The 18,490-nt window shown below is 38.9% G+C and overlaps 1 protein-coding gene across 5 annotated transcripts in view; it reads right to left on the bottom strand.

Annotated features, from left to right (window-relative positions):
* The window catches only part of ralgps2 (Ral GEF with PH domain and SH3 binding motif 2), a 64,701-nt gene that overhangs the window by 40,802 nt on the left and 5,409 nt on the right, over window positions 1-18,490 (bottom strand). For all 5 annotated transcript variants that reach the window (XM_055164913.1, XM_055164914.1, XM_055164915.1 and 2 more), the window contains exons 2-5: window positions 6,338-6,423; window positions 4,083-4,213; window positions 3,888-3,992; window positions 3,414-3,464 (exon numbers count right to left, since the gene is read on the bottom strand). In XM_055164913.1, the coding sequence (XP_055020888.1) occupies window positions 3,414-3,464; window positions 3,888-3,992; window positions 4,083-4,142 (216 nt within the window). In that variant the 5' untranslated portion in view covers window positions 4,143-4,213; window positions 6,338-6,423. The remainder of the gene's footprint in view (window positions 1-3,413; window positions 3,465-3,887; window positions 3,993-4,082; window positions 4,214-6,337; window positions 6,424-18,490) is intronic.

Raw genomic sequence — 18,490 nt, 5'->3', positions numbered from 1 at the left:
AGATTATGAAAACCCAAACTTTGAAACAGGCACTGTTGGTGGTCCATCGGTCACTATTTGAGTCATGGTTACATTTATGTTGTGGCATTGTCCTTTTTGTGGCTAATTAAATTTAAAGTTCAAGTTCAGGAAAGATTTGGATCAACTTGATTGCAAAGGACTGAGATGATCAATTCTCTGCCAACAATTTTAAAAGGGCATTTCTAACCATGTTATTTTTGTGTTTCTTGTCCATACGTCCGCACAACGTTAATGCTCAAATGTATCTTAAGGACAGTCCTAACAGCTCAGAGCCTTACTGTAAATCTAATAAAGTAAAAAAAAAAAAAAACAGGAACATCATAAAACAAGTATTGTCCACAAATATCACATTCAGAGCAGTTATAATGTGTTTACAAAAATAAGGAAGATTTTAACTGTAAACATGTATTCTGCTGGGGAAAACCAAATGGGGGTCTGACTAGGTTCAAGAGATATTGTGAAAAAATATTGGAAATTAAGTCAGTCCAGACATGTAATAAAATGTGAGACAGAGACAGAGCTGTGCAATAATGACAAAAAGACACACATCCGCTTCATGTAGTGTTATGAAAGTGTATTAAGAACCACAAACCACAGCATGGGAAAATGGAAAATGACATCCTGTATAGACCTACAGTGAGCAACATTCAGTTCAGCAATTCTAGAAATTACCGGATGCTCACTGCTCCCAATGAAAGTATAACAAGCTGGATAAGTAATAAAACATAAAATTATGTGAAGGGAAAATGTACAGCTCTTATGTGACTTTTAGAGAAGTCAATGTACAGTTTAATTGCCATCTGAAGCACAGGAAGGACTAGAATCCTGTGATCCTGTTCCTCAATCCTGCAGAGAAAAGTGGCTACCATTCTATACAAGCAGCAATTACTGAATAAAGGGTCACATTTCTATAGTTCTTATCAAAGTGTTTTACATCAAGGAAAGCACAAACCAATGTACGTAATAGACACTGGGGGTGAGGTGGGTTAAGTGTCTTTGCCAAGAAGATGACAAAAGGTTTCATCTGTGGGAGCAAGAATTGCACTACCCACCTGTGAGCTAAGGTTATCTGACCACTTAACCAACAATGTTTATGCAGGGAGTGGGAACTGTACACTTCCCTAAATTGCAGAGGTAAAAGAGTGGTTAGTGCTCTATAAAGACTCATTGTTATGAGTTATATTTGGATGAATGTAATGACTGAATGTGACCAAGATTCAATTCATCTTTTACCAGACTGTCCCCCAAGCCTCTAGTTGCAAAGATCTATACATATGCACAGTTTCTAAATCACCAGAAATTTAAAAAGTAAAAAAAGCAAGCTACTATTACATAACAGTGTCCTTTCTCCTTGACTTGCAGTGTATTTCCCCATTCACAACCAGTCCACAATGTTCTCACTACCTCATCACTAACCTCATCTTTATACGGCACGTTGAGGGTGCTCGGGTTGCAGAATGGGCCTCATGTCAGTAAAAACATTGTTGCACAACACAATGATCTGACCACATTATTTAATATTTTCCAGTTGAGGCAGTGAACAAGGAGCAGTGCACACAGACAGACAGACACACACCTGCGTTTTCCATCAGTGACTGACAGCAATGGAAACTAAAGGCTGTTTTAGTGGTGAGGGCTTAAGGCAACAGCACAGTGCGAGAAAGAAAGGTCTTTACACCCAGAGGCCCCTGCCAGAATCATGTGGGTCAGTCTGTTTTACTCTCAGGGTAATTCTGGGGTTTTCCAGGTTTAATAATGACAAAGACAAAATGACATCCATCTCAACTCATATATCTGCATATTTATAGATTTATATTTAGCTTTTCTTATATAGTATAACAGAAATTGACTTTTTTTAAAGTTTTATTCTTGATTGGACTGCCTAAATGCAAGTACTGTGTAAAAATTCCAGTTAATAAAAGATGACTAGTAACTGGCTAGCAGAACAGTAACAGTAAGTTTGCTTCATCTACCAAAAATGTATATAATGCAAATGCAATTTATGTGAAGTTTACATGGCTTTTTAAATGTGCATCAAGTTACTTAATAACAGGAAACTTAAAAAGACAAAGAATAGGCATAAAATATCTTTAACCCTTCAAGAAGATTAAAAAATCCATCATCGTCTTTTTGGGGTTATCAAGACAATTACCCTCACTCATACCCATCACCACCACTCTGAAATTACCACATGCACTTACCTCGCTTTATGCATTTCATAAACTTCAATAAATGAAGCTGCATTCTTGCCCACCTGACCAGCCCAACCCTCACATGAACCATAATTTTCCAAATTGCTTCCATGGCCCATACATGCATGCATGGATGTTTCATTAGACATAAAGCCCACTTAGTTGGCCAGTCAGTCATACTGTAGGCACTCAAGCCAAACGTGAGCATTGGCCCATTGTAAATCCCCCAGTAGCCTCTGAGTGAACCTGCAGTCAGGGCAGTGGGGCAGAGGGCCAGACAGTAAATGTGACTAAGCCACTCAATAAACACACAGAATTATTGGGACACATTTTTGGGTTAGAAGACATTACATCATTTTATACTAAATCTTTTACTTGAGTACATTATTTGGCTGCAGCAACTTTGTGTTTTTTATCCTTTTCAGATTCTGAACCAAAATCACTTTTATTCAAGCATTTTGCTGCAGACATGCATCATTAAAATTAATTATTAGGATCAAAGAAAAAATACAGTACAGTCCATATTGATTTAAGGATTCATTGCTGGATCAACTCCCACACAACCCAGCCCATACAGAATAGCATTTGACACCAATCAAATATGCAAATGTATCAGACTGATAAACACAGAGATGAAAAATATTCAAGTCAGTTTGAGCCATTTTTGTTCACTCTATAGTTTAGTATGTATCTTTATTGTGTTATAAATATTTTAACTAAGTATTTAAAAAACCTTCCCTGCCTACATTCCTATCACATTTTCCACACATTTTTTTTGAAAAAATAAAGATTTTATGTCCATCAATGAGTAAAAAGTTTGTTAGATCTGATCTAGACAGTGATAAGTGGAGCTTTTAAAGCAGGGGTCAGGTCTACCACACTGCACTAAGCTGTGGTTTTAAACAGTGTTTTCAAGAGACCTCAGTGGCCATCCTTAAACACAACTTACATACGAGCGCTGTCTGCAAGAGCTAAAAAGAACAGAAATCAGACAATGCAAAAAAGTACTACATTCTCTGCAGTAACCAACAAATGGCACTATTACCACAATGACGCAAACATATTCAGCTAAATGTAAAGTGTGTCTTATGTGTAGTGAAATACAGCATATTTGTAGCAAAAAAAGTACTTCTCAATGTATTGATAACAATTTCCAACTTTTTCTCCAGCTTATAATTATTTGATCCAAAAGCTACTCACCTCTGGCTGGATGGCTTTGAATACGGGAGCATCCATAAGTGTGATCTGGCCCTAGACAAATAAAACACAAGTTAAATATTGCGAATTTTACAGTAATTATTTGTTTTGGTAATCATTTTCCAATTCCTTTCATCACTTCTCATCGGTTTGCCCTGAGAAGACAAACAGTGCCCCCTGGTGGCCACAGACTACACATTACTAGAATCAGTGCACTCTCCTTTGTCTGTTCTTTTTCTATTATTTTATACTTTGTTGATTAATAATGAACCACAAAAGCATGCACCTAGTTTGTGAATTTTGTTCACTGATATAAAAAAAAAAATCTTATTTTGGTTTATGAAAATCTGGGCAAAAACATCAAAGACATAATAATTTCTTAATATGCATTGCTCAACCATCACTTCCCACAAATCTTTGCTAAAAGTCAATGTGGTCCCAAGAAGGAGAGTTGTAAGCATAAATATGACCACTTACTGCATATTCTTCGGGAGTGACCTTGAGCACATCGAACACAACGGCGTCAAAACTCTTCTTCAGCTCTGAGCCCTTTTCACTCAGAGACTCTGCGCTGCTGCTCTTCTGGGGAAAGGAAGGTACAGACTGAAGTTTTCTGTGTTTGTGAGAGTAATGCAGAAGATAAGGCGTAATTTATAAATGAACCTGGCTAACCTCAGAGAGAGTGGCAGCGATGGTGGTGATGCCTGATTGGCCATTGGGCAGGTCCATCATTCCCACAACATTGATCTTCAGCGCAGGAGACCTCTCATCGTCCTCAGCAGTAGCAAAACCCACCACTCCCTCTGAAAACATCAACAGGTACAGGGGTGTTGAGAATCAAATATTAACATCAAAACTAATAACTAAGCATATGTATGCTTTATTTTATAAAATTATAAATAAAAGATGCTTAAAATAACCCAGTTTATCTAGTAGTTTTCACCTCTCTGTGGGTGCCATATGGAGCTTTCTGCTTAGGGTGCACAGAGGGCAGACGTGGCTTAGGCTCGGCATTGGGAGCAGATCTACAGTGTAAAAGGTAGAGAGGTAGCTGTCTCTTTTCTTATTGCCAACACTCATAAGATTACACCTTATTCCCAGGCTTCATTCTGTTCTTCTCACTAAAGTATGTAAATAATAAAGACTATAATAGCAGGGTAGTGGTTGACAACCATTTGAATTGCCATACTCACTAGGTACAAATCATAAAAAAGAGAAAGAGAAAAAGAAAGTGAAATACACACCCAAAATTGGTTACCCAAAATACTAAAGAGATGCTAAAAAAAATTCACCAGGTATCGACACTGAAAATATTAAAGGTAATAAGACTGCAAGATCATGAAGTACCATGGTAAGAAACTACCATGTTATTTTATTTAACCTTTTGCTTAAAATGAAAATAGATTTTTGAAAATTGAGTTTGAAATTTGAGTACTATGACAACACAGTTAAAAATACAAGCCAGTAGATTATTAAACTGGTTCAGTGATAAATCTGTTCACAGAATGCATTATATTTCTAATTTGCTTGGAAGGCAATCTTAAAGGAAAGATCAATAACTTCAACTTCTAATATATAGTCATTGTCCCAGTAGTATGCCAGATTATGATAAGAGGACAGAGATTGCACAGTAAGACAATAGGAGGTGCGTTGAATCTTAAAGACCCCAAACGCACTCCTGAGCCCATCTGTCTGAGTCTGCCTCCATGCACTGGCACAAATGACCACCTCTTTAAGATCCATTAACTTCCTCCAACAAGTTGTACACAGACAAACAGCACTACATCACACTAGACTTTCTCACTTACTTTCAGCAGCAGTGAACAACCCGGCACAGGAAAACACATACTGCATAATTTAGCGGAAACAGCTTTGAATGTATTAAATTACTTTTTTATTTTATCAACATTTTACCACTGGATTCTTAACAGTGACTTGCACATTGTATTACCACTCCGACCAAACACAGTTTATCAATGACAAAAAGGATGTAGGAGTAAGAGCCATAAGAGATATTGGCTGAATTAACCTCAAAAATCACATGATCAGGAAATAAATTAAGGTTCCATTAGTGTCATAGCTTTTGAAGCTATACAGCTTTGTCAATTAAAATAAACTGCGAATCCAATAATCAATATTATTTTACTCTTAATGTGAGTAATATATCAAAAGAAAAATCAGTTTACATTAAAAAGGGACAAAATGTTGGCTCAAAGGGAGTTGGGGATACCCTGGTTCCTTGAATCTCCACCAGGTTTGACTACCCCGAATTTAAGATTTTTTAAGACCTTTTTAAGACAACTTAAATGAAAATTAAGACCAACATCATACCCATTATGTGGGTGAAAAACATTACTCACTGCTTTAAATTACAAAAAATACTTGTATTATATCTCATTCAGAACTCATTTATAGTCGTATGCATTGCTTGTAAAATGGCCAAAAAATCATTTATAACATTCTAACAAGACAAACTAACCTTTCACATTATCTTGTCTCACATTGTGCTTCAACCATTTAATGTTTTCAACAACAAACTGTTGCTCTCCAGAAACCAAAGTATCTTTTGCTCTCATACTCCAAATTCAACGTTCATTCACGTTACATGATTTCACGTTGTTGTTTTTTCCTCCCTCCATTTAACATTGCACTGCAGCTGAGAATACAAAAAATAGGCTAATGAAATTTAAGACCTTTGTGAAAAAAATAAGACTTGGACAACATAATTTAAGACTTTTTAAGGCCTTAATTTAGGAACATGAAATTTAAGACCTTTTAAAGACTTTTAAGACCCCGCGGCTAACCTGGGAGCTCTATCCAGTCATACTCAGATGTTGATGTTATTCAATACTACACAATTAAACATGAAATAGTGCACTGCATCATATATTACAGTATCATTTCTCCAAACTTTTAAAAGGACTTACAGGCTGTGTGTCAGATGTGCATAGTGCAGGGTTAAGGTCCGCACGCTTGTGTCCTGCTCAGTCAGGTCCTGTCCTTCTCTTGGTTCCTGCACAAAACACAGAAGAAGAATATTTTACACCACAGCTCAAGCTTTTCACACATTTAGTCAAGCACTTCACAATTAATTACACCACTAAACTTAGAAATAAGGAAGGGTCATGAGAAAATAAGTATTACTCCCATTTTTCCTGGGGCTTATATGAATGCAAACATGTGGGTTACTTGAACAGTTGAACCCCAAGTTTATATAACAAAATAATAATGGTTTTATACAGCAATAATTCAGTGCCACCTGTAACCCTAAAACGCTATTCACAATACCAACTCGCGTGCATTTAGGGTAAACACAGTTAATCAATTCTGCGAGAACAAAAGTAGCTTTCAGTGTCATTTGTTGGCGCATGTTACTTCTGTTGTAATATTTAAGTTGACCAGTAGGTGTCTCACTCGGCTCAAAGATAAACCTAGTACTTGTGATTGACTGCAGACAAATGCAGAATGATCGCAGATTTGGCCTTCAGACGCCACCAGGTATACGCCCACGTCCTCACATCCCCTTGAACACGTTTAAAAAGCTACAAGGATCATTTAGAGTGCATTTAAGCTTTAAACTACGGAATAAAATGTAAGTGTTCCACCATTCAGATCCAAGACTTAAAAGAGTAGAGCATCTCCAACTAAAAACTAGGTGCAGTCAGGACGGATTTGTAGCAGCACTCTCAAATTTAAACCTTTATGGGCCTCTGTCAGTCAGCCACACCTCACACTTCAAAACAACATACAATACTCCACTCCATTACAACCCTTACTGTACAACTAGAGTGCTCCATAGTCCACTGAAAGCTGTAGTTATAACCACACTAAATATGAGCTAAAAGTAGAGTCTAAAATTAAGACGGCTATTAGCTTGTAATGATGTCTACCCACATAAAAATATCTCGAAAAACAGAATTTATCATCAGTGCAAAGTGGGCACATAGAAAATGAAAAGAAATGGCAGTTTGAGTGAATCATCATGTTTGTCTATGAGTTTTTGGAGCAAATTTACGCAAGAAAAGTCAGTTTGAACTAAAGTGCAATTCATGTATGTATTGTAAATGTATGGCTTTCTGTAGCATTGACATTATGTTACTTGAAAAATGCTGAATCAGACTGATCCTTGCAAAGTCATAAAAGCCACCACAGATAATAGAACAGTTTTGTGTTTATTCCTTAATGTTGTGGCATTGCAGAATGGCGTTACTGTCTGGCATTAGCTCACATTTATCAGTGCATCACATAGATAAGACTGGAGGGTTTGGAGGAAGAAGCAGCTTATAGACATGAGCGGGTGGAAAGACTCAAGTCGGAGCACGTCGCGGAGGATGGACCGGTGATCAGTGACTCACGAGAGGTGGCGGTGAATCAGAAACCGTTCGCTCGCCTTCCTCCCGTTTTCCCAGCATGCCTTGCAGCGTTCACACATTCACATGCTGCAGTTCAAACAAAAGAAATGTCTGCAAAACTGGCTCCATCACAAAGGAACAGAGTGTACCAACATGGGCTAAGTACATTTGAGCAGTTCGTATTCATTATAGTGGTCCAAAAACAAAGTTGTCGCCCTTTCCAAGTCTATGGAGCGAACACACAACATAGACAAAAAGGTGGATTTGGAAATAATGAAATGTGCAATATTATATAATTTTAGATGACTGAACAAACTGAACAAATAAAAATGTCAAAACATGTGAAAGGTTTTTGTTTTTAGTAATTTTATGGCCTGTTTATGTTTGAACGTGCAGCAATAGATGAAGTAATTTTCTTTTGCAACACTGAGTTGAAAAATACACACATTCTTTCTACAGTAGATACTCGTATTAGACATATAGCAAACAAACTCACTAACAGACTGTCCCAGGCCTAATCTCATTTAGAGGAGCGAAGGTACACATGTTTACTTTCCACTGCGTCTGTCTTAAGGTGCAAGTCTCTGCTCTGCCTCACACAGAGGATTAGTGTGCTTAGCATGTGTAGCATGTTTGGCTAATGTTTATATGTTTTTACACAAAATGTACTAAAGTCGGCAAGAGGGGAAACACTTGCAGAGACTGAGGTGGAAAAAAGTTGACTTAGATTACATCATTACATTTTTATCAAGAATGAGTTGTAATCTTAAATGATCAGTAGATCATTTGAGTTTTTTTAGTTCATAATTAAATTAAATTATAACCTTTTTAAATACAAATTAGTTACATGTAGCCAGTCACAAGCCACTAACGCAAATATGAAAGCAAATCCTGCTAAATCATGTTAAATAAAAATCAATATTCAAAGTGAAAGCTAGGAGGCAGATTATTTGGAGAGGCAATCGCAGGAGAATCCAAAAGTCTACCTAACTGTAGCCAAGTCTGAAGTTTTTGTCAGTGGAAATGGAGTACTACTCAGTGACTTCAACAGATTGGCTCATGGAGATGTTAACTATAGGCCACACTTCTAAGGAGAAACAATCCCACATCAAACTCAGAGCTAAATGGAGGCCTCTGACTCACTGACAAAATGAGTGACTGTCCTGGGCCTGCGGTTGGTTTAAAAAGGACCGAGTAAACAAATGAGTGTCTTCTTGGTGCCCTACATGCAGAGGGGGGCAGGAGGCAGTGGGGGGGGCAAAAGGCAGAGGGAGGCAGGAGGCAGTAGGACTGGGTGCAGTGTGCACCTCTGCAGATGCAGGGGAGAGTAGGGCTGGGCAATTATTTACAATTTCTTAAATTTTATAGGATATGATAACAATAAAAATGTGAAGATCTTCCTCTGTTCGAAGGGGGAAAAAAAGGGTTAATATCACCAATATCACCCATCCAACAAAGTGGGTCAGTAGAGAGATATGATGTGAGGGAATAGTAGATTTATGTGCTTATGGACATGCATTTGAATAAATTTGACAATCTGGACCAAATATTTTGATCTTGACGGGATAGAGCAGCTCCAGAACTGCAGCTCTGGTTGTTTCTTATAACAAAGGTCCCAATCTGAGTGATGAAGCAGCACCAAGTGATGCAAAAGGTGAGAGTATGATTCAGTGCAAGTGTTAAACTCAAACAGCTAAAGATTTAAGTTTGTCAAAATAAACTCGATTGCAGTTTGGAGTCAGGAGGTCATAAGTCACAGTATGTGGCTAACAATTACAGCATAAAAAAATTTTAGAAATCGTCAAGGGTGTGGTAGCACACAATTCCAAATTTCATAGCATTCTCAAACATATCACAATATACCACCAGCGATATGGCCCAACCAAACTTCTGATTAATTACATTTTACCATTGATAAAATGTGGAACCTGGTCAGTATTTCATTAGCAGCATTGTTCAAAGAAAACCCTGAAGGTACATAAAACACCTACTATGTCAAAGTGCTGCCATTAGGACGTGTCCTGACAAACCTCCGGGGGCCAAAGTATTGATCTGAGCTCTAAGGGAGGGGCCCATCACACTCAGGCTCTAATAACAGCAGGTCGTCCACACCAACACAGAGCTTTCAGCGGATGGGCTGTCCACACCAAGCCCAGGATACGTGTGGTTGTGTGCGTGCATGTGTGTGCGAAAGAGGGTACATGACTAACAGCCTCTTCACACCGTCACTTAACATGCCGCTGATGTACGAGCCCCACTGAAGGTCAATCAGTGTGAGGTCTAATCTGGGACAGACTAGAAAAAGAGCAGCGTTACCACAGAGCTGAGTGAGAAACTTGCTTATGAAATGTACCTTTTCATAAACAATAATTTTCAAAACGTGTCCATTTAATATACTCTCAAAGTCAAGTCACCTCTACAAAATCTTTTACAAGGTAATATTAATCTCAGACACAGAAAAGCTATTTGAAAATAACAACCAGTGACAGTTTTACCAGTCTCCCACTTACGAATGTGTCTGGCAGAGAACATTTTGTCCTCCATGTTGATGGGTTAATGAACAGAACATTTTTGCATTGCGACTGTGGGGCGTACTAACTTCCTGCAGTGGTCAGTACCAGGTGATAATCAAGGCTATACCAGAAGAATGTATCACGATTAACATTTTTGAGCAGAAAATGGTGCTTTTCTCTAATGTAAAGCTTTTGAACAAGCACATCATGTCCATACTAAAACATTGCACGTTTCTTGATCTTTTTTATCTTTCCTAATACTATCAGAAGTACAGGTATATATTTTACATTGACCATTATCTTGCCCTCCACACTGCTTACTCTGCTTTTGCCGAGTAAATAAATAAATGTCACTGTAAGCGGTTTCACTGAATCAATAGGTCAAAAGCCAGAGGAGTAACACTCCTTTTGACAGTCACCTGCTGTGCTCTTGTCCATTGACTCATGAGCTCATGAATATGTATATGTGACTGGAATACATTTTGTGTAATAGACATCACAAGACATGATGAAACATGACAACATTCTCCAAATCAAAGTAGCAAAACAAAGTGCATGATTTGTGGCAGTCACAAAAATTTATACAATTTTGAACATCATGAGAAAAAAAAAAAGTCATGAGGAGAGGGCAGACAGAGAGTGAAAGATGCTGACTCTTCATGTAACACAGCTGTGGTGTAGTGTGGAACTCATGACATTTGCGGATTCTATTCCTCTTTATGCTCATTAAGCAACAGGAAGAAGAAGGGCCTAGAAGAGTTTAGTCATTAAAATCAAGTCAAAATAAATTTCTGTAACATAAATCGCAAGGTTTAAGTATTATAAGGAAAATGAACAATCGACACCAGCTCATCTTGCAGAACCGAGACATGTCACACACTGGAAACTGCTTTAAAAAGATCTTTTACTTTAACCCTAATTGTGAAATTCCCCTTGATACATTTTAGTGCTGTGGCACCAGTGTGCACTGCGAGTGTGATTGCGCTTTTTTTAGATGCTGTCCTTTACCCTGCTCTGCGCTATAGCTTCACTAATGCAGAGAGACCCTCCAGTGGATAGACCGACCCACTGTTGAGCCGAAACATTGAGCAATGAAATGTAACACTTTGATGTTTTGAAAAGAACTATTAGTAAAACTCGCAACAAACAGCAAAAACAGCCCTGCATGAATATATATTTTGGATTTTCTAATCAAAACCAATGCATTTAGTCATTGTGTCTTTTCATAGCTCTATGTCAATGGCACTTAAAAGAGGAGGGTGCCAGTCGTGTGGCAAAGGTATGAGGCAGCCCCCCACCGCAGAAGGATGTCCCGTGTGGGCACAGCAGTAGATCACAGTCTGTTCATGCCTGTGCCAACACTGCCCTGATTTGTGGCCATAGACTTAAGCAGTGGCAGCACACAGTCCGTGCAGGTTCAAGAGCTGCAGTTAATGACCTGAATGTGGCGACAGACGCGTGGAGAGAGGAAGCAAAGAGGAAGTAGAGGAAGTTGAGAGCTTGGCAGTGGCCACGAGTGGATATAGTGTTTCCTGCACGGCATATTAACAAGGAAAGGCGGTTCGGACAATGGCGAAAAGCACAGTGTCTATCTCAGGAAGCTGATAGCATCTGTATGTCTTCCTCTATGAGTCTGAGGGGACTGGTCAGCAGCAGACCACACACGGAAAAAACACTAGTGTAGCAGGAGTGTGTCCTGAGTGACATTTAAAAGATAAGACATTCTGTTGATATGAGGAAGAGCAAGCCAATAGAAATGTAATGGATTCAACACAAGCTTCAGTGCCTTAAAAGAGCCCTAGTGTCTTTAACTAAACAGACACATTGGGTTGATCATTATAGCTAAGTGTAATCCTTTTTCCTCACATTGCATCATGAACATAAACAAGACAGACAAAGATTTTTAAAAATCACGGTGATATCTTCACAAGTTTTAAAACAACAATACAATATTATGCATGTCACCATAAGTCATGCCTGTGCAGTCACTTGTCAGTTGTACCATGTAATTTGATGAGCCCCTCTTTTACAGTGTGACACCTACAACATTATTTTATTATTATTATTCCAGTCATTATTTTGTCAAACACTGTTCCACACACCGCCATTCCTTCTGAAACACAACTCTTAATATCCTCTGTACAGTGCAGCGTCAAACAAAAACTATGTCCGCATTCACCCAAACAATGTTGCATGCAACCATAACATGTCATCTCCACTTCACATCCACACACAGACGACTAAGTAATGGACTGTGCCTTCAGGCCTGTGAGAGACTTTAGAGTCACTACATGCTACAACCTGACACAGTGTACAATTATGTGAGCGCAAACACACAGACAAATACCCACACTTCTGGTTTGAACAATACCCTCTTTCTAGAAATGACAACAGCCTAATCCAGCCACAGGAAGTTGGATGGTTTCGGCTGCCAGCAGACTGTTTACAAGTCTGACAGTATCAACTAAAATTCAGATCTTTTGAGTTCACTTGCTGCTTCACTGGATACACATCAAAGACTGTTTGAGAAGGGAGGTGGGTTATGTTCTCAACTTATCATTCAGGTGCTATAATTGAATCATGTGATAAACTTTATCATCTTTGGTTGGAATATCTTTGGATAAGGATTTCCAGCATCAATAAAGATAATTAATAACCTGCTGTTTTTGTAAGAAAATATATTTATATAAAATATAATTATATTATAAGTTCTAAAAAGCATTATTGCAGCACATTTACAGTAGTAATTTTGTTGTGGCAACACCTTATCCATTAAGAAAAAAGAAACAAAAACCGAATCAATGGCTTAAGTCAATACACCAGGCATTGCAATCATTCCAATGATGTACAGTCACATTTTCTTGCCTGTACAGTTATGGAAATCCATTGTACCTTCATCAATGGAAAAACAATGGTCAATGTATTTCTTGTAAGCAGCTGCTAGATCTAGATCGATGCAACAAAAATAAAGCAACAAATAATAATAAATAGAGACCTATTTTTAGCATTCCACCCAGAACATCAATTAATAGGAAAAATGAAAAGTGAAGTGAAGAAAAATGAGTAAAAGTAGAATGGTGTCTATTACTGTCTCCAAACAAACGGACCATAGGAAGCCATCTTTGTTTAATGACCCAATATATGTACAAAGCTGAAAAGGTAAAGATTTACTGAAGTGGAGTTTAGGCATTTACCAAACACAAACTTTAGAGTGCCTGGAACCACCTTAGGATCACTGCATTTTCATGTGATGGATGTTGTCCACTGAAGCTACTATCCTCCGAGCAGGTCAAGGTCAGACTCAGAAAAGAAGTGAGAAACATAAAATCATCACTTACTGCTATAATGTTATCATCAGACTTGAGTTTATTTTCTCTCTGTCACAGTTTCAGCACCAAGCAGACTTAGTTTATACTTCATATAAATCGTCCTCAAATGTTCCTCAGTTAAACTGCCCCGCTGGACTTTCTCACCACATAAGAAAGTGCAGATTAAAAGAACATGCTGTACACACGCCTCTCCTCTCCGGCCCACAGTTGTGAACAGCAGGGAGTGGGTTTCAGCTTTGTTGATGGTTATCTGGGAGCTAAAATGATCTGCCTTGAACCATAACGAAGCTCTTTGAACCTGCCCAACAGACCGCATACACCCACACAGGTTATGACTTCTCCCAACACAGCATGCCTGTGGAGTCTGCTAAAATATCAAATTATATTGCGCCACTGAATTTTGTATCAAAACAGTAATGATTTTGTATCGATATGAGAGCCCGACCGATATATCGGTTGGCCGATATTATAGGCTGATATGGGCAACTTTAGGCATATCGGCCGATAGCTTGCTGATAGGGGCCGATATTTCACGTGGGCATGTTATACCTCGTTATAAAGCTTAGACTCTCTACATTCTGTTCATTTAATCCAATTTACAGACAGATAAATGTCCTAATATGTGGCTCCACATCAGTATTTATCTACGGAGTCATTTGTCTGTGTGTGTCCGTACTGTCCCTGAACACACCACAGAGTCGCATCACTCACGTGTGTTTGTTTACACCCGCAGACACAGATCCAAACACTGAGATTATATTCTTTTTACGGACCATCGGTTTGAGTCTGGATTAAAAGGACATTTATTAGTGCAGATTTGTGATGTGAGGAGGAGCCTGTATGAGCGGTGAGTGTTGGAAATATGTCGACTCTGAAGCTAGTTTTTGTCATTTGTTATGGGTTAGCTGCTGTAGCTCCCGCACATAAACAGACTGTTTTCTATTGGTCTGTTCTAAAGTGACTATATTGGCCGTATATTTGCTACTGGACCTGCACTGATATGTAAATGAGCTGTGAACAGACGTGTGAATTATGACATTTGCGCATATAATTAATTACCGCGGCGCACGTATTTACGGCTAAAGGCTAATAGCGCTACTTTCTTTACTAGTTATGGGTCCGTCGCGAACGAAATGACTCTTAGAATCGGCTCTTTGAAGGGAACGACGGGAGCCTGATCCTTATTGGGAGCCGTGTTTTCTCTTTCTCTCACTTTTTTTTCTCTTCACGCCGCGTGCAGATTCGTGGTTTGACAGCGGCAGCGGCTAAAAACGAAACTTTGAGAAATTTGCGTGTACGTAGGATTTAAAAAAAAAACGAGCATATTTGACTGTAGTTTAGCATCAAATAAATAAGTCCCGGTTTAGTCCTTTTTCAGTCCTGGTTTAGACCTGGTTCAGTCCTGATTCAGTCCAGCTTTAGACGTGCTTTAGTCCTGCTTGCAACAAAACAATCTGAAGAGCCACTTGGGAGCCAAAAGAACCAGCAGCTTTTAGTGAGCCGAGCCAAAAGAGCCGGTTCTCTAAAAAGAACTGGAATACCCATCACTAGTGTCTAGAATGTGATGCAAAAATGCCATTAAGCCAACCTACTGTCTGTAAACATGATGTAAAGAGGCAGAATAACAATAAATGTTGCCTAAATAAACCCAATTTAAAATCCACCAGAACCAAACCTAAGTTTTTTAAACAATTCAACATTTACAGTGAATTTTTACATCACTATATATATCGGCGATTATATCGGCTATCGGCAGCTCCAACTTCCATTATATCGGTTTCATATCGGCCACAGCAAAATCCATATCGGTCGGGCTCTAATCGATATATCACCATGAGTATTTTTGGGGTATTTTACAAGCTACAGTTTTGCTTTGTTGCTTGTTTAAAAAAAAAAAAAAAAAAAAGTTTTATCTTACATGCTCCACATCGACAGAGTTGATATATCAAAAAAGAGGCAATGTGACCATTTACTTTGGCCAGAGAGACAGTGACACTCTCAGCAGTTGTTTGTGGGAGAGGTCAGTATGTCAAAGGTCATGGTGCGGGATTAAGTTTTCAATTCAAACCAAGCGCTACGTCAGAAAAATCAACCATAGTAATCTTGGCTAACAACCAAGTCAGAGATAAGCAGCATTACTAAAGCAAGTGTTCAGTTGCAGTTATGAAAAGAAATACTGCAATTGTCATCTCCAATTATTCCCATCATGAAGATGAGACCACAAACAGTAAGTATCCCTGGAAGAACAGGGTGTAGCTTCACAGGAATAATACTACAAGTAAATCAGCTGAACTACACAAAGGCTCCTGTTATAAATTGTGGAACTAATGAACAAGAAAAGTAACAAGAAACAAACAGTGACAGAGCAACACAAAAAAACAGTGAGATTTCCCATATGTGGAGAGGTTTTGTGGGATCTTTTACTTATATGGTAAGCGTTCTAACTGCCATCTTGAAGCAGCTATAAAACACTTATTCTTTGATGTTTCTCAGACAAATGTTACACTGCGTGCTCCTTCTGTCCACTGTATGTGTGTAGTGTGAGTGTGTAATGTGCATGTGTGTGTTTTAGAGACAAACCAGGCCAGAGACAAAGGAGCAAGAGGAAACTGACTCCAATGGGGGCCAAGCAACAGCTGAGATTCAAACAGCTGTATCGTTTCAGGACAGTCTCACTCAACCCTCCCCCCTCCTCTCCCCCAAAACAAGCCCCCCCACACCACGCCCCTCCCGGCACTCCACGACCAGGGGCTGTGCAGTTTATATTGTGTGGCTGCTCAGAGACAGCTCTGGTTTGGGTCTCTTGCAGTCAAAAGACAAGCATAGACAGGATACAAGCGGATCCAAACATTCATCTATTGACTAAAAATAGGAAAGACATTGTTTCCATCGGCAATGTCACCCTCCCCCCTCCTCCCCCCAGTGCTCCACACTTTACCTAGCTGTGAAAAACAGAACAGGCACTATTGTATTCAAAAAGTACTACGCAGTGTAATATGATATGTGATTTATCGTACATAGCCTACAAGCTATGTATTCAGGTTCAAAGAAACAAGGTTAGGTCATAAAACATACCTTGTATTTATGGGATTTATGTCATAACATTCTTAAAAACTTGCAGTTGAACATTGAGGTGGACTGCAAGTCAGAATTATATAGTAGAATTTATAAGAATGCAAATATTTTGACCTAGTTTATGAATGTATGTATGTAATACAGTGCATAGAGAGCAAACAATCTCAAAATCAGCAGTAAAGGTTGAATTATAGTTCTGTTCTGCGCCAACTCAATGCACACTGCCATCGTCGCATTGTTGCCGTCATTTTTCATCTATGGATCTGCATCAAGGTCAAGTCACCACAAAGTAATTCACTGCCACAACGCTAGGAGGCTAGGATTGCATTCATGTACACAAAATGAAGCAGGAAAGCGGAGTACCGGAAATGTATGTAGAGCGGATGTAGAGAGGACCAATCACAGCCCTTATTGAATGTGTCGCTTGCTGTCTTGCATGTGTTCGACGTGTAGTTACAAAATTTCAGAGGTGCACGTTGGTCGACGCTCTGCGAAGGGGATTCAAGGCAGAGTCTGCATCATGACGCAGACGATTTGACGCACAACCATAAATTGGGCTTCACTTCTGGATGTAAATAATATCTGTGATGTGCCAAAAAAAAATCACTATGTCACTGACATAATTCAAATCTACTGTGAACCAGATTTATATTCAAAAGTCTGATAAAAAGAAAGTGTTGTATCTGAAAATCTACCTTTAAGTAAAATCGATGTAGATAGATGGCAATGGGAAATATAAAACAGGTCATTCTCAATTATTGCAGGAGTTAAGAGAGTTTGTGTGGGTCCCAAACAAAAGGTTGCACCTGGATCCATACCATATAACACAGGTGATAACACTGCGGTAAAAAAGGCAGTGAATAATTTTCCTTTTATGGTTATGCTAGCTATGTTGTGTGTAGTTCTTTTGCTTGGTGGTTGCTTGCTAGCCCTTAACTAAATAAGCCAACAAGTGCAATGTGAATAGATGTGTAGCAACAGAGAGCAGTTCATGAATAATTAAAACACTAAAACAATAGAGGAAAACCAGCAGAGCACAGCATGCCACACTGATGATTTAAGAGCCAAGGCATTCATGACTTCCGCTGGCGCACATTTGTGACACCAATCTGAAGAGCTGAAGGTGTGAGAGATATCATCCACAGCAGCTATGGTCACTACGTGGAGCTACATTGCTGTGAATGTGGTGATGATATTGTTAACGAATGTGTGAATTTTGAGAGAGTAGACAATGTTTTGTTGTCAAATGTAATTTTCGCCGTGGCACCAGAAATGACACTGCAGAATTTCTGGAAGGGGTGTAGTCATTCAGTCAATGAATTGATCAATGGTGCCTTCAACAGTGCACTATAAATTTTATTGGAATTATAGATTTATATAGACCATATGAAGAGGAGGAGTGAGTAGATGTAGTTTTGGGAGTGACTGAAAAGTGTAATGTACTCTGTCTTTTTAGTTATGAAGATGCCATTTACTCATTCTTCTAGAAATCCCTGTACACATTGTAACGCCCATGCCTGTACAATGTAGTGCTGTAAATAAACAGGTGTCTGACAGTTAGTGATGTGTAATGCATAAAAGTAGAGGGCATGTGGGTGCAGGCCGCTGGTGCATGCCGGGACATGATGAGGGCGACACTGAACAGGGCTGCTACTGCATCAGTGACTGTCCCAGAGATGACAGACACACAGGCATTTTACCTGAACTCAAACCATCGACAAGCGTCTAGTTGAGTAATAATGTAAAAAGTAATACAATGGGTCTAAATGCACTGGTTTTATTATGAAGAATTACACTATTTACATCTAAAA

This window comes from Boleophthalmus pectinirostris, unplaced genomic scaffold (genome assembly GCF_026225935.1).
Source record: "Boleophthalmus pectinirostris isolate CB_2022bp ecotype Guang Dong unplaced genomic scaffold, ASM2622593v1 HiC_scaffold_7, whole genome shotgun sequence".
In the NCBI taxonomy this organism is placed as follows: domain Eukaryota; kingdom Metazoa; phylum Chordata; class Actinopteri; order Gobiiformes; family Gobiidae; genus Boleophthalmus; species Boleophthalmus pectinirostris.
This window is presented reverse-complemented; position numbering and strand designations above follow the sequence as displayed.